General features: G+C 46.6%; 1 protein-coding gene across 1 annotated transcript; it reads left to right on the top strand.

The window, feature by feature from the left end:
* The first annotated feature begins 907 nt into the window (after nucleotides 1–907).
* Nucleotides 908–14,791, top strand: LOC110205830 (chondroadherin-like protein). The gene is given in 6 exon segments (XM_020982698.2): nucleotides 908–1,333; nucleotides 7,055–7,231; nucleotides 10,291–10,477; nucleotides 10,480–11,933; nucleotides 13,051–13,217; nucleotides 13,697–14,791. Coding segments are annotated over 5 exon segments (2,097 nt in total). The 5' UTR covers nucleotides 908–1,333; nucleotides 7,055–7,066; the 3' UTR covers nucleotides 13,821–14,791.
* Nucleotides 14,792–16,896: the final 2,105 nt, after the last annotated feature.

Consider the following 16,896-nt stretch of genomic DNA (forward strand, 5'->3'; position numbering starts at 1 on the left):
TTTAAAGAATGTTTGAGTCTGTGAATTCATTCCAGATGACTCTGTCCTGTACTCTGGTGTTTGAGGGGTCTCTAAACCTCTCAGATCGAAACATTTATATACTATATTTCCTAGATGCCTGTATTTCAATATAACTGGCTTCCTTTGTAATTCTATGCAATTTTATTTTATTATTTGTAATTCCACGTAATTTTATTTTAAGCATTTATTTTTGGTTTTTGGGTTTTTTTTTGTTTTTAGGCAATTGGGGTTAAGAGACTTGCCCAGAGTCACACAGCTAGTAAGTGTCAAGTGTGTGGTCTGAGGCCGGATTTGAGCTCAGGTCCTCCTGACTTCAGGGCCGGTGCTCTATCCACTGCGCCACCTAGTTGCTCCTATTTTAAGCATTTAAGAACATTCTTCCCAGAGAGGGTCCATATCACTAGACTGTCAAAGAGGGGCCATGACACAAAAACTTCGAAGAACCCCTGCAGTGGTGGACTTACTGGCTACAGGCCCCTTGGTACAAAGAAAGGCAAAAATAGTGCCTGCTTTCAAGGAATTCTAATGGGGGGAGGGAACGCTGTGTGAATAGGGGAGTAGAAGGAAGGGGAGCCTTGGGAGACAAGGCTTTCGTGGCTGGGCAGCCAGGCTAGGCCTCTGGAAGGAAGCTGGGATGTCAAGAGGCAGAGATGAGATGGGGAGAGCGTTCCAGGCCTCGGAGGGAGACGGGATGGGGAGTGTTTGTAGAGAAGAGCAGGAGAGTAACGGCAGAGAGCTCAGTTCCAATCCCGCTGCAGACGCTAATTCCCTGCGTGACCCTAAGCAAGTCCCTTCCCCCTCCCTGGTCCTCAGCTTCCTCCTCTCTAAAAGGAGGGGCTTGGCCTCGATGGCCTTTGAGGTCCTTTCTAGCCTGTCTATAAGTCCGTAAAGCTCCGAGTCCTGTGCTGGCTTTGCAGAAGGGGCGGAGGCGGAGAAGGGCAGCGTCTCTCCCTGGGTCCCGGCATCCCCTCCCCCGACCCTTCTCGCCACAGCCCGGCAATCCTGGGCCTCAGGTTCGAATGCTGCCTGGACACGTGCCTTTCGGTGGTTCCCAGATGCCCACGGCAGTTCCTCCATCCTGGTTTCTAGGTGGGGCCAGGAATGTGGGGCTGACTTGGGAGCTCTGCCCGCTCCGGGGGCAGTTGGCGGGGCCCTCGCCTGCTCAGGATCGAGACTGCCAGCGAGCCGGGGTGTGGGGACAAACTGGCTGGCTCTGGGAACTACACCGCCCCCCCCCCCGCCCTCTCCTGGTCCCAGCTCCTCGGGAGCTGTCCTCGAGCTGGGACTCGGGCGCTGGAGCCAGGAGTGTGGGGTGAGTTGTTGGGGCCCCTGGGAACAGGAGGCGTGGGCTTTGTCCTCCGAGGGTGGGGGACACCCAAGGCGGGAGAGGGGTACGGAGAAACTCTGGGGAAGAGAAAGAGCTAAGGGAAAGAAGTCAGGCGTAGTCACTAACCCGCTGCTTGTCCTCCCTGAGCAAGGACCTTCCTCTCTGGGCCTCAGTTTCCACTCCTCACCCCCCCATAGGCTTTTTGAGCTGGGGGTCAGTCAGTAAACATTTATTAAGCTACTACCATGTGTCAGGCACATAGTAAGCCCCAGGGATATATAGAAAGGCCAAAGACAGTCCTTGCCCCTAAGCTAATCCACCAGGGGAGACACCAGGCAAACTGTACAAACAAGCTGTGTACAAGAGAAATGGGAAATGATTAAGACAGGGAAGGCACTAGAATGAAGAGCTTGGGGAAGGCTTCCTGGAGGAAGTGAGATTTTAGTTGAGACTTGAAGGAAGCTGGGAGAAACCTTCAAGAACTTTTAGTGACACCTCCCCCCCACCCCCATTTCATAAAGAAAGTGAGCTCGGGGGCAGCTAAGTGATGCAGTGGATAGAGCACTGGCTCTGGAGGCAGAAGGATCTGAGTTCAAATCTAGCCTCAGACACATAACACTTAAACCAGCTGTGTGACTCTGGGCAAGTCACTTAACCCCAATTGCTTCACCAAAACAAAACCCAAAAAAATGTATCAAAACAATTTTAAGAAAAGAAAGTGAGCTCAAGGTCACAGGTAGGAAAGGACAGCCAGAATTTGACCACACGACCTCTAACTCTAAGGCAAACCCTCTTTCCACTATAGGAAACTGCCTCCCTCTGTAAAATGAGAGCAGTAAGACCAGATGATCCCATTAATATAATTATAAAAGCAAACCATTTATTCTCTCTGGGTCTCAGTTTCCTTCCCTGCAAAATGAGGTTGTAGGATTAGGTAACCTCAAAGGTTTCTGTGATTACTATCTTGCTAATGTCTTTAGACAAGTCACTTTTCCCCTCTGAGTTTCCTCACCAGTCAAATGAAAAGGTTTGCAACGATCAGATGATCTCTAAGGTCACTTTCCTGCTAGCAAATTGGACACTTCTGTGACTGTGCTTTCCGCCATGCTACTTAGAGTAAGGCAGTGCTGGGTCTATAGGTTCTTTTTTTTTTTTTTTTTTGGCAATTGGGGTTAAGTGACTTGCCCAGGGTCACGCAACTAGTAAATGTCAAGTGTTTGGTCTGAGGCCAGATCTGAACTCAGGTACTCCTGATTTCAGGGCCGGTGCTCTATCCACTGTGCCACCTAGCTGCCCCACTATGGATCTGTAGGTTCTTGAAAGGAGCTCCTTCTCAGCTTGGGTATGGAGACAGATAGACTGGAGGCAGAGCTAGGTTGGTTTATGACTTGGACAGAATCAGAAGAAAGCCACATGTCCTCCTCTTTGCTGCTCCTAGAGCCCATGTCCCCTCCCCTAGTAAGGCTGATTGGTGTGGGGTAGGGAGCTGGAGAGAAGCGCCCTTACATCTTCCAGTCTCAGCTCCAGATTGGGACCCAGTACTCTGAGTACCTAGTCATCTATTCTTTCTGCCAATAGTACACTTCCTGTCCCTACAGTGGCCTCATCATTGTCCTATTCATTACAACTCATATTTCTCCCCACCCTAATTAATCATTGTCATAACCAAAGAATTCATCTGCAAAACCAGGAGAACATTGTACATAGCAATAGCCATGTTGTGTGATGACTGACTTTGACAGACTTAGCTCTTCTCAGCGATGCAAGGATCTAAGACATCTCCAAAGGTCTCATAATGGAAAATGCTCTCCACATCCAGAGGGAGAACTATGGAGTTTGAATGCAGATCGAAGTAGACTGTTTGCTCTCTTTTTTTCTTCTGTTGTGATTTGTTTCCTCTTTCTGGTGGTTCCTCCTATTGGTTCTAATTCTTACAACATCACTCATGTGAAAATATGTTTAATAGGAATGTATATGTAGAGCCTATATCAGATTGCGCTCTTGGAGAGGGAGTCAGGGAAGGAGGGAGAAAAAAATGTAAAACTCGACCCCTTATGGAAGTGATTGTTGAAGACTAAAAATAAATTAATAAAAAAAGAAAAAAAAAGAATTCATCTGCAAGTGTCAGAGTATTGCTAATGAGTCTCTATGTGCAGCTTGGCTGGCACTGTGGGGACAGTATGCCAACAAGCATCTATTAAGTACCCATGTGGGTTGTACTCTGGGCACCCAAAGAGGAAACCCCAACAGTCCCTGCCTTTAAGGATGGGGCATTTGGTGAAGGACCCCCTAGCACCCCCCAGACCTAGCTCAAGGACCTTGCCACTTGGAGGGCAAGTAGTCTGATGTTTAAAGAAAAACAAGAGGAAATAAAGGGGGAAAAAACAAAGAGAAAGAAAAGGTAGCAAGAGCTTGAAGCCAGTTGGAGCCAAAAATTCATGCAGCAGCGGAAAGCAGAGTCAGAAGGCTCCGTTCTTTGAGAGCCTCTGTCTACCTGTGTGACCTCCATCAGGCCACTTAAGCCTCAGTTTCCTCCTCTGAAAATGAAGGCTTTGTGCCTGATCACATCTGAGACCCTCCCAGCACTAGCTGTATGACCCTGGGGCCTCCTGCTAGTTTCTGGGTCCTCCTCTAATTTTTTGCCTGTGTATTTGTCTGGGGCAGATGTAGCCAGAGTGTTCATCTGCCCTTTGTTTCTGCTTTCTGCTTTCTTCTCACATTTCCTTGACTTCTTTAAGCCCATTATTCTTAGGGCCCAATAATATTCCATTTTTCCATCAGCCATTGGCCAGTCATAGAATTCTGTGGTTCATGACATTGCTGGAAGATCAGGGATGTGAAAGAGATAGACTGTTACTCTAGGGAGAGGCTCAATGTCATCGAACGCACGAAGATCTTTCCCAAAGGTGCTCTCATCCACTCACTCAATTCTGGCCCCAGGTTATTGTCTGTCATCAGTGCCCATCCACGATATATCAATGAACATTTATTTATTTATTGATTTTTTTTTAAAATTAATTTATTTTGATTTATCAACAATGACTTCCATAAGCTTTTGAGTTTTAAAATTTTCTCCCCTTCCCTCCTCCCCCTACCCAAGACAGCACGCAGTCTGATATATGCTCTACATACACAATCCTATTAAACATATTTTCACATTAGTGATGTTGTAAGGAAGAATTAGAACCAATAGGAGAAACCACCAGAAAGAGGAAACAAAACAAAATAGAAGAAAAAAAATAGCAAATAGTCTGCTTCGATCTGCATTCAAACCAATGAGCATTTATCAAGAACTTACTACTTGCCGGGAGCTAAGCCAAATGCTGAGATACAAAGAAAGGCAAAAAGAATCCCCACCTTCAAGGAGTTTACATTCTGATGGGGAAAGGGCTAGGCAAAAGGACTGACTTGTGAAATTGCTAGAGGTTATAAGGAACTCTAGACAAGGGCATTTCTTTTGCTATTGAAAGTTGACACCTTGAGTCTTAGAGAGTTGCTGAGAGTACTGGGAGTTTAAGCATTTGCCCAGGGCTACATAGCTGCTGACTGTTGTCAGAAGCAAGAGGGAATGTAGATCTTGGCTTCAAGTCTACTTCTGTATCCACCATGTCATACGGTTTAACAGTGGAGACAACATCTACAGAGTGTGTACATACAAGATGCTTACAGAGTAGATGGATGGAACCTTAGAGAGGAAGGTTGGAGCTGGTCTGGGAAAGATCTCTTGTAGATAGTAGCCTTTGAGCTAAGTCCTGAAGGAAACCGAGGATTCTCATAGACAGAGGTAAAGAGGGAGAATATTTCAGTTTTGAGGGTCTCCCAAGAGATCAGCTCACAGGCTGTCCATTTACCCAATATGACATAGTATGGACAATATGCAGTCTTCATCCACTTAATTTTCCTTCATTAGGTAGAACTCATTTGAGCAACCATGAGTCTGATTAAGGAGGCTGTGTCATATTTAAGGACAATGCAATTAGTGCATAATTTAAAAAAATCGATGCAGTGGGAGGACCTCATTGTGTACAGGGAATGCTTTTTCTATTTGGGTTCTGTGCTGGGCTTCCCCCATGAGAGAGGCCAACATGCTTGGTGACCCTGTTTCCCTTGCCGCTCTTGAGATCTAGAATGAGAGGTACAAAGTTCTCTGTTATTCATCTGTTGAGAAGCCAGATTTTACTGGAGAAGGCTGATTTTTGTTCTACCGAATTGCATTCTTTGAGTCCCAGTGGGCTCTTGCATTCTGTATCATACAGTAAAAATGTAGTCTGCTGTCCAATATCACTTGTGAAAACTCACCCTTTCCTTTCTCATATTTTCATCCATATACATACAGCTTATTCTTATAAAGATCTGATAGAGATGAGAAAATAGGCAAGTGGGTCAGGAGTTATTGATCAACTTTATATGAATTAACTTTTTTTCAGTAGTAACATGTGCCCCCCTCCCAATCATTTAGTACTTTCCATTTCCCCCCAATATTTCCCCAATATTCCCTCAATGCCCTTAAAATTATATTAGCTCTGGCACAGACCTCTTTATTTTTAATTTAATTTTTATTCTGAACTTAAACACCAAAAAAAAGAGCCTCAATCCTCATCCCATTAAAAAGCAAGAGAAAAAAAAACCTTGTTGCAAACATGCAGAGTCAAACAAAATAAATCTACACAGTATCTGTGTCCTGGCTGGGTCCAAAAATGTCTGTTTCTTTCTGTGCTTCCCGTCCATCACTTCTCTGTTAAGGGGTGGGTAGCGTGTTTCATCACCAGTCCTCTGGAAACATGGTTGGTCATTACATTAAGCGGAGTCCTTGAGTCTTTGAAAGTTATTTTTTCTTTTCATCGTTGTCCTTGTATACAGTGTTCTCTTGGTTCTTCTCACCACATTCTGCATCAGTTCATACTACCCAGGACTCTCTGAGATTGTCTCTTTTGTCATTTCTTATGGTGCAATAATATTCTGTTCCATTCATAAACCAAATTTGTTCAGCCATCCCATTCATCTAAGAGACAATCTAATGCGTCGCCTTAGAATCAGATTCTGGTTCTTTGCTTTGCTTCTCTCCTCCTTTTTCTCCCCCCTTCAGGATCAGGATGCTTGGTTTGTAGGGACTCTTCCCTCTCCAGCATTATTCCTCCCTCCTAATTTCCCCCAACCTTACTTCCTCTACCCCACATTGAGCTGGTATATTTTTACCAAATCTTTTATGTGCTTTCTGCATGTGTATGTGTGTGTGTGTGCCTGAGCCCGCATGTGCATATGTGTGCGCGTGCACACATGGGTGTGTGTATATGTATGCGCACATGTGTGTAGTGTGTGTGTGTTCGGCTCTGACCTTTCCGTCAGAGATGCTTGAAAGTCCTCTATTTCATTCAAAATCCATTTCCCTCTATAGGGTTGTGCTCGGTTTTGCAGAGTAAGTTATTGTTGGTTGCCAGCCTAAATCTTTTGCCTTTTGAAATATTGTATTCCAAGATCTCCTATGTATAGACTTGGAGGATCCTGACTGTGGTCCCTGCATATTGGAGCTGTTTCTTTCTGAATGTGCGCTGTACTTTTTCCTGTAACACAGGAGCTTCGGATTTTGGCCATGACATTGTTAGGACCTCTCCTTTTGGGGTTCCTTTCAGGCCATTATTGTTGGATTTTTTCTATGTTTATTTTCCCTTTGGGTTCTAATAAATCTGCTCTTCTCTCTTTCCATAGTACTGCTTCAAGATGTGGGGCTACCTTACTGTCTTGCTGCTGTCATCACTGCTACCGGCCTCCTCTCAGAGGAAAGTCACCAGTATCTGTCCCCGGTCCTGCATCTGTGATAACAGCGAGAGATCTGTCTTGTGCCAGCACCAGAACCTCACCGAAGTGCCAGCCTCCATTCCCCAGGTGAGCTGGAGCACCCCAGCTCAGGGTCATGGGACCCATGGTGATGGTCAGAGATCTCGGCCAAGGCAGCAGAGCTTGGGAAGTGGGGATGCTGGCACACTCACCACTGCACCCGGAAGTTTGTGCGTGGGTCGGTGAGTCAGTGTAAGCCTTCGTTATCCACCTAAGCAGCAAGCCCAGTGTTCATAGACGTCTGAGTGGGATGTGCTCGGCTCCACTGGCCTCCTCCTCCACCAGGGCCCTCCTGATGCCCCCAGAAATTCCTTTGTATCTACTTCACAAATTTTTGTGCTTATCTTCTATACATTGTTTCCCCCACCTACAGAATGTAAGCTCCCTGAGGGGAAGGACTGTTTTGTTTTGGGCTTTGTCTCCCTAGCTCCCTGTACAATGCCTAGCTTGATTAATGTTAGTCAGATGAACGAATGAATGAATGGAGTGAATGAATAAAGTCCTTACCCTTAGCCTTCACCAAGAATGCCTGCTCCTGGCTCTCCATCTTCCTTGGTTATGATTTAGCTGGATGGCTTGGGGTGTCTTGGATGACTGAGAGAGTCTTTTCACTATTTCACGATTCACAATTCTTTTACGTTGAGTTGCCTCCATATTGAAATCCTAATTAACCCATAAGACCCAGTTCAAGTGCCACCTCTCACATGAAGCCTTCCCTGATTATACCTGTTGTCAATGGTCTCCCTTGGACCTCATGGAGTATTTTGATTTGCTTCTCTCACATGTACTTATCACATAATATCTTAAAATATTATATCATATATCTAATGTGATATGATGTATCATAATTCACGTATCTCCTTGCTAGACTGGTCCAGCCCATTCAGAGCCCCTGGCTCCAAAAGGCGATGCCACAGTGCTAGAAATGGAGGGATATGAGACAGCATAAGGACAGTGTCACATCTGAGCCACGTTTCTTTCCCAGCTACCTGCCTTGAGTTCTGTATAAAGTTGGCCTGAATTTTTTTTCCTTTGGACCAGAAATTTCATCAGTGTAAGGAATTTCTAGTTCATGTGGCCAAACCTTCAGCTGCTGGAGAGCAATATCTTCTTTCCACCTTCATCCCTGGAGGATTTCCTAGGACACTGAGAGGTCAGATGTGCTGGCTGTCATCATACAGCCAGGATGCGACAGAGACACAGATCTCCACTATGCCTTATTGCTTCTCTAGTAGGTGAAATGTTTGTGAAATGGATGAATGAAGGAATGAAGGAATAACCAGGACTTGGTGCGCATTCTCTCTTCATGGCACTCATCTAGGGAAGGTCATTTATAAAGTTATAATGACAAGAATGCTGAACTTGGAGTCAGGAGATCTGGACTCAAAGCCTCGGTTGAATACATTAATAATTAGGAGTTCTTCTCTGGGACTCAGTTTCCCTATATGTAAATCTGGGAAAATATTACACTCTCTAGAGAAGGAATGTGGTATAATGGCAAGAGGGACAAGCCTTAGAGTCTGGAAGACTTGAGTTCAAATCCAGGCTCAGACACTTACTAACTGGGTGACCCTGGACAGGTCACTTAACTTCTGTTTGCCTCAGTTTCCTCATCTGTAAAATGGAAATAATAATAAGTACCTGCCTTCCAGGATTGTTGCCAGCATAAATGAGATAATAATTGTAAAGTGCTTAGCACAGTGCCTGGCACATAGTAAGCATATATAAGCCAAGCACATATCAAGGTTAGCTATTATTATCATTGCTATCGTTATTATTATATAATTATTACTTAACCTCTCACTGTCTTGGAGAACTCCCCAAGACCATAATTTGTAGACAGTTTATCAATCTGCACTGGTGGAGGGAACCATCACATCAAAAGTTCTCTTCCCCAATGAAATCATGAGGCTGAATTTAAAAAAGAAATCACTTCTTATTTCACAGGACTTTTGTGAGGACAGTGTTTGACAAAGAAGTGGGAGGTATTGTGTAAGATGTGTCTATACTTAGGAGATCAGAGATCCAGTGAAGTATATGTAGGTCCTGCATGACTTTAGGACCTTTCACAGGAAGAGTAACATTCAGGCTCTCATGCAGTCTCTGCCATGGTTCAAACTATAGAACTAGAGTTCCATACTATTTGAACCATGGTTCAAACTAGAAACCATAAATCAAATAGCAAAGCTTTTAATCAGGCTATGGTAGCAAAGTAAATCATAAAAGGAAATTCCTTTATACACAAAGGTGCCACTCTCTCTCAGAGTCCCATGCTAGACAACACATGTTCCTAGGGTTTTCCTGGACGAAACACCTTTCCCAGCTCTCATCCCACCCCTATAGCTGACAGGCTTTTCTGCTGCTAAAGCTGTGCCTTATTGCTTCTCCTCAGAGCTTATGGGCTTCTCATTTTCTGCTGAACTCCTGCCATCTAAATAGTGTGTCTTCTGGTGCTGGGGTTCCTTTTTCCTCAAAGCGAGTATTACTGCTCTTTTGTGAGATGGCTCAGTCAACATAACTGGGGCCAGGCAACACATTTGTAGCTCCTTTGTCAGACCCATCTGGCCTTTAAATGAGGGACTCATTAGTCCCTCGAGTCAAGATCTATTTTTTTCCCCTTATTGTACTTGCTACATCTTCAGAGAGTCACTCTGGGTTCCCTTGATATGTAGATTGAGGTAGTACATTTCTTTCAGTTTCCATCGTACTGCTGGCAGCTAGTGCCAAAGTTATGAAAGTTACTCTGGAGCTTCAACAGGCCTCAAGGTGTCACTTAGCAAAAATGCAGGGGGACATAGTAAGCTTTGCCCTCCATCCTGCTGTACACAGATCACTATCCCTGTTTTTATGGATTTATTTATTTTGTTTTTCATTCAACAAACATTTATTAAGCACTTACTCTGTGCCAGGTACTGGGGATACAATTTTTTTCTAATTAATTTAATTTTCAGTTCCAGATTCTCTCCCTTCCCTGACCCCATCCTCCTTTCCACCCACTGAGAAGGAAAGAAATAGAAAACCTGTTACAAATAGGAAGTCATATTCCTATGCCTCTTAAAGAATCATGGAGGTATCACCATAAAGTATGATTCTCTTCTTATTAACAGATGACTCGGAAACTGGATCTCCAAGGTAATGTTTTAAAGGTGATTCCTCCACGGGTCTTCCAGCCCTTCCTCCACCTGGCCCACCTGGATCTGCAGGACTGTCAGCTCGAGCAGTTACAGAAGGGGACCTTCGCCGGCCTGGTGTACCTGACCTACCTCAATCTGGCCTCCAACAACATCTCTGTTCTGCACAAAGGGACCTGGATGGGCTCATCCTCCTGAGGCAGCTGGTGCTAGAGAACAACCAGCTGAAAGAGATCCAGCCGGGGACCTTCAACCAGTTGCCTTACCTTAACCTCCTCAACTTGGCTCACAACTCCTTGGCCCACCTGCCCGACATGGCCTTCCAGGGGCTCTTCAGTGCATGGTGGCTATGCCTCTCCCACAATGCCCTTACCAACTTGGCCCCTGAGTCCCTGGCGGGTCTCCCACACCTTCGCCGGCTCAGCCTGGACCACAATGAGCTGCGGGCCCTACCCTGGGAGGCTCTGTCACACCTGCGTGGCCTGGCCCACCTGGATCTGGGCCACAACCCCCTCACCATCCTGGGAAAGGAGGAAGGGCTAGCACTGCCAGAACTGCGCTACCTGGCCCTTGAGGGGGCCTCTCTACAGACTGTGGAGGTGGGTGCTTTCTCCCGCTGTCCCCACCTCTACACTGTGGACCTCCGGGACAACCAGCTGAAGATGCTGCCTTCGCTAGAGGGCATGGACCGGCTGCATAAGCTCAATCTGAGTGGAAACCCATTGCACTGTGACTGTGCTGCCCGGCCCCTGTGGGACTGGGCCATCAGGAACTGGGTGATGATGGACGGGCTGTGCAGAGAGCCCAGGCTGCTGAGAGGAGAAGCTTTGGAGTCCCTGAGGAAAGAGGACTTGCGCTGTGAGGGACGCGGAGATGGAGAAGAGGATCAGGAGCCCACTGGGGCCCCAGAGGAGGACAAGGCTGCCAAGCCCTGCCCCTTAGCTTGCACCTGCTCGTCTGTTTCCCACCATAGTAGCTGTGAAAACAAGGGGTTGAGGCTCATCCCCTCAGGATTCCCCAATACCACTCAGGTCCTAGATCTGAACTGGAACAAGTTCACTTCCGTGCCTCGGTTCTCCTTCCCAAGCCTAGGCCACCTCGTATCTCTGCACCTCCAGCATTGCAGGATCGCTCACCTGGCTCCAGGAGCCTTCAGTGGATTGGGCCGGCTGGTCTACCTCTATCTGTCTGACAACCAGCTCTCCGAGCTCAGTGCTGTTGCCCTACAAGGCGTGCCTCGACTCCGTTACCTGTACTTGGATCGCAACTACTTCACAAGGGTGCCCAGGGAGGCCCTGTGGGCTCTGCCCAGTTTGGTTGGCCTTCACCTAGAGTACAATGCACTCAGAGATTTAGCTGGGGGAGAGAATCTTCATTCGCTCCATCTGAGTGAGAACAACATCTCTCAGGTGTCATCTGGCCCAGCTCAGAACCTGGAGGGACTTTATATGGGCAGCAATCAGTTGCAAACCGTGCCAACAGGGGCTTTGGAGGGGCTGCCTGCCCTCAGGGAGCTAGAGCTGTCAGGCAATCCCCTCCGGGTCCTGCAAGAAAGAGCCTTCATGCCGGTGGCCAAGTCCTTACAACACCTCTATCTAAATAATGCTGGGCTCCAGCAGGTGAGTGCAAGGAGATGGAGCCAGGCAGCTTCCTGAAAGGAAGAGGACACCAGGGCATACCCAAGTAGCCAGCAGAAAGAAGCAGGCAGGCATTTATCCAAGGATTTGGGGACTTATTCTATTTACACAGAGAATGAAGGAATGGGTGGATGGATGGATGGATGAATGAATTAATGAATGCATGAATGAATGAATGAATGTAAAAACATTTATTAAGCGTTTAACATGTGCTAGGAGGAGGAAGAGAGGCAAGCATTTATTAAGGTCCTATCACATGCCAGGCACAAAAGCAGAAAGTCCCTGTGTGCATTCTGATTGGGGAGACAACATGCATAGGGGTATGGAGGCCAGGGAGGGGCTCTTTGGACCAGGGCTGATGAGTGGAGCCATAGGGGAGCAGAGTGACAGACTCCTTCCAGGAGTAATGACAGCATTGATTTGATCTTAGTTCTAGAACTGGGAGGAAAAGGGCAGGAAGTATAAGTGACTGGGTCTAGGTGCCCGGGGTCTGAAGCACATAGCTGGTGGCTGCCCGAGATAGTGGGGGGTGGGGAGAGCAAGGAAACAGCCACCAAACTGGAGAGTATTGGGGTAGGGATAGTCACCAAGCTGAGGAGTGGGGGGGGGACAGTCACCAGACTGAAAGGGGGGCAGGGAAACAGTCACCAAGCTGAGAAGTGGGGTCCTGGGATGGAAATCTAGGAGATGAGACGGATCAAAGTGCAGGGTGTGGTCTTTGGTTCACAGGAGGTGAAGGGAAAGGCAGACATCAGGGAATAGTGGGAGGGAGTATTGAGAAGGAATTAACACCCTGAACCTCAAGTCTACTTCCAGTTCTTCCATGATGGAAGTTTTGTTGTCTATAAAAATTAGTTGTACCAGATGGTCTCTTAGGCCCCTCCCAGCTCCAGTATTCTGTTCTAAGCCCCCACCTCCAACTCTAATAATCAATGTTCTAGGTCCAACTTGGATGTTCCATACTCTAAATCAGAGGACTCAGACACTCCTGGGCCCCAAGGGAAGGACGGGAGGCTTAGTGCTCACTTTGTCATTTGAGGCTGTGGACACTCCCTTCTCTCACCCCAGTCCTTATCATCCTTGGCACCTTCCTCTGTAGATTTCTCCTGGGGCTTTTGCTGGCCTGGAGCCTGGGCTCAGGAGCCTGTATCTAGAGAAGAATTGGCTGCAGACACTGCCAGCCATGGATGGCTTTATCCAACTGGAGGTCATCAGTCTCAGTGAGAACCCTCTACGCTGTGACTGCCAGCTGTTTCCACTACACAGGTGGGTGTGCTCTGCACAGCCCCTCTGCACGGCAGTGGGAAAGGGCTTCGCTCAGACCAGCCCATTCTAATGAAGAGAATCTGCTTGGGAGGGGCACAGCCCACCCCCCTCCACTTCCCTGTGGGGACCACATTATCTACCCAGCTAAGGCAGGTGGACATGAACAAATCCAAGGTCTGCCATTGCTTTGCCCAAACTAAGTCTGTTGGGAGGACATCTTGGAAGAAAGCAAAGGATAGCTGAGGACCTCTGTCTCCCAGCTAATGCCCCAAGGTCTCCCCCTGCTATGTCCCCAAGGGTGATCTCTCTCAATTGGAGCTTTGGGCTTTATTCAGGGGCTCCCTACAGCCACCTTTTCCCCATCCTGCCTTGAATAACTGGGCTGTCAAGGTCCCTTTCTCTTTCCCAAGAGAAGAAACCCAGAGCCAACCCATTGGCTTCTATTTTTCAAGCCCTTACACCCTCCTCTCTCTTCTCAGGTGGCTTGCTGGCCGGAACTTGCCTGGGGAGGCCACCTGTGACTTCCCACCCAGTGCTCAGGGCCAGAAGGTGAAGGAAGCCACTGCTATCTTTGAGGCGTGCCTGGGGAAGAAGGCTCCATAGAACCCATTAACCTCCCACTGGGAAGCTAAGAAAACTCACGTGCAAAGGAATCAGTTGCTGCCAGCTGTGGCTGGCTGGTCATGATGAGAGGCGCCAGTCCAGTCGTAGGCCCTAGGGTCTTTGGAAGTGGGAGGTGGAGGTCATTTTTCCTTGGGAACCAATGCTGTGGGGTGGGGGTGGAGTAGGGGTGGGGAAGACACTGTGAGGAAAGGCAGCAGCCCTCATTTGTTTAGGAGGGATGCTCTGTCCTTTACCCTTTGGTAAATAAAGCCCATGTGCCTAAACTTGGGCTCTGTGTGGGGGGCACTAGGAATTCATATTGCCTCCTGGTGGGGCTGGTCCAATTCAATTAGCAACCTCGGAGCTGGATTAACTATAATCTCTTCTGTTAACTGTTTTAAAAAATTTCAATGCAAAGCAATTATTTCCTCTCCCTCCCTAATTCAAAAGAAAAAGAAAACCCTTGCAGCAAATATGAATAGCTGAGCAGAAAAAATCCTCATGTCATTCATATTCCAAAACGTGTGTCTCATTCTGTACCCTGAATCCACCACCTCCCTAGCAGACGGTGGGAACCGTTCATCACTGGGCCTCTGGAATCATGGTGGTCATTGCTTGAGCAGAGCTACGAAGCTTTCAGAGTTGTTTGTCTTTATAATGCTGTCTCTATGCACACACTCAATGGCCACTGTGTTATCTTTAGACCCTCTGTGCATGTATGGATGGGCTCTGTGCCTCAGCCCAATCCATCCTAAGGGTATGAAGGAATTATTCCAAGTTTGTCAACATGGCTCATCCCCCATCCCTCATTTTAATCTCCTCCCAACTTTGAGAGCTAGTTTGGTGAGCCAGTGCTCAAAGCCAGGAAAATCTGGGTTCAAGTCTCCTGTCTAACACATCCTGTCTTTTTTTTTCTTCCTTTTTGAAATTTTATTAATTTATTTTGATTTATCAACAATCACTTCCATATGCTTTTGAGTTGAAAATTTTTCTCCCCCTTCCTCTCCCCCCCACCCTCCCCAAGATGGTGCACAATCTGATATAGGCTTTACATTTACATACCCATTAAACATATTTTCACATTAGCAAAGTTGTAAGTAAAAATTAAAACCAATTGGAGGAACCATCAGAAAGATGAAACAAAACTCAACAGAAGGTAAAAATAAGTGAGAGTGATTTGACTTCCATAGTTCTTTCTTTGGATGTGGACAGCATTTTCCATCCCGAGGCCTCTGGAGATGTCTTAGATCCTTATAATGCTGAGAAGGGTTCAGTTTAACAATATTAGTATCGCATAACATGGCTGTTATTGTGTACAAAGTCCTCTGGGTTCTGCTCACTTCACTCAGCATCAGACCATACAAGTCTTTCCAGGTTTTTCTGAAGTCAGCCTGTTCATCATTTCTTGTAGCACAACAGTATTCCTTTACATTCATATACCACAACTTGCTCAGCCATTCCCCAATTGATGGGCATCCTCTCCATTTCCAATTCTTGGCCACCACAAAAAGAGCTGCTATGAATATTTTTGTACATGTGGGTCCTTTTCCCATTTGTTTGATCTCTTTGGGATATAGCCCTAGAAGTGCTATTGCTGGATCAAAGGGTATCCACATTTTTGTAGCCCTTTGGGCGTAGTTCCAAATTGTTCTCCAAAATGGTTGGATCATTTTACAACTCCACCAACAATGTATTAGTGTTCCAATTTTCCCACATCTCCAACATTTATCATTTTCCTGTTTTGTCATGTTGGCCAGTCTGATAGGTGTGTTGTAACACATCCTGTCTTAATGACCCTGGGCAAGTCAGTCACCTGTTCAGTGCTCTAAATCACTCTCTAAACCCAAGTTGCAGAGAAGATGCCAACCTTCCCTGGTCAAGGAAGTTTTTCACTGGGAGCTCCCCAGGCCAATGAAATCACAGGTCCAGGCCCCAACCCCAAATTATATGACTTACAAGGAGTACACTTTTGATTAGAATACACTTTACTCCAAAAACTCAACAGTGAAAAGACATAGCCTGGAGTACAAGGCTGCCCCTGGGCAGCGTCTGAAATCTCTGCTCCCTCTAGACAGATGACTACCATGAAAATCAAAATGAACATTGGCTTTAAAATTGGTGAGTCACCACAGCCCAGGCCACTATTCCTGGTAGTAATAATCATGGTAAACCTCCATATAGGTTTGAATGTTTACAAATCACCTACCGATATGACCTCACTTGATCCTCACAACCACCCTGGGAAGGAAATGCTATTATCATCCCCAATTTAAAGACAGAGAAACTGAGGCTTAGAGGGGTTAAGCAAGTGCCCACAGCTAAGTGTCTGAGGAAGAATGAAAATTCAGGTCTTGCTGACTCCAGGTCTGGGGCATGACCCAGCAAGTTCAGAAATCTTCCCTTCCCAGTGGCTGCAGACACTCCTGTGAAGATCTCAATTCCTCTACCGTCTTCTCTTCAGGTATCTGGTCTTCCAAGAAGAGGAATGAGAGTAGCACCCCCAAAGCCTGCGTGGGCTCAGGGGCACAAAGTGTGGTTGGTAGAGAGGAGCCTTCGAAGGCTTCTCCCAAACCCCAGACACAGGGCAAAAAGCCAGAAGGCTGAGAGCAGGCAAGTGAGGAAGGAGGACTCCCAGGACTTGAGTCTGCCCTCCCGAGTTCCAGCCAGCCACTCACCTTGGGGCAACCCTCATCACTGGAAACCAATCACAGTTGTAAGTTGCTCCCTTTAAAAAAAAAAGGTCTTAATAATCAACAAACACATTCTAATATACAAATTAAAAAAACCCCATGAAACTGAGAGCTTATGTTCACACACTGTGTTTTTTAAAATGCATATTAAGTTTAACATGGTAGCAATAAAATTGCCTCATTTGTGTCCACATCTGAATTCCTAGTCCACATAAATGTGTGTCAGAGAGAAAAATGTGGTGAAGAATGCACTGCTTGGTGACAAAGTCCATCGGTGCCCGGCCCTCATTCTTCTCTCCTGGGTCCTCGGCTAGGTTCTTGGTCCCTCCAACCTCACCCTCCTGGTACCCTTGGCCACCATCATTAGCATAACATAAGGAGCACGA

The sequence above is a fragment of the Phascolarctos cinereus genome, unplaced genomic scaffold, assembly GCF_003287225.1.
Source record: "Phascolarctos cinereus isolate Bilbo 61053 unplaced genomic scaffold, phaCin_HiC Scaffold_1;HRSCAF=81, whole genome shotgun sequence".
In the NCBI taxonomy this organism is placed as follows: Eukaryota; Metazoa; Chordata; class Mammalia; order Diprotodontia; family Phascolarctidae; genus Phascolarctos; species Phascolarctos cinereus.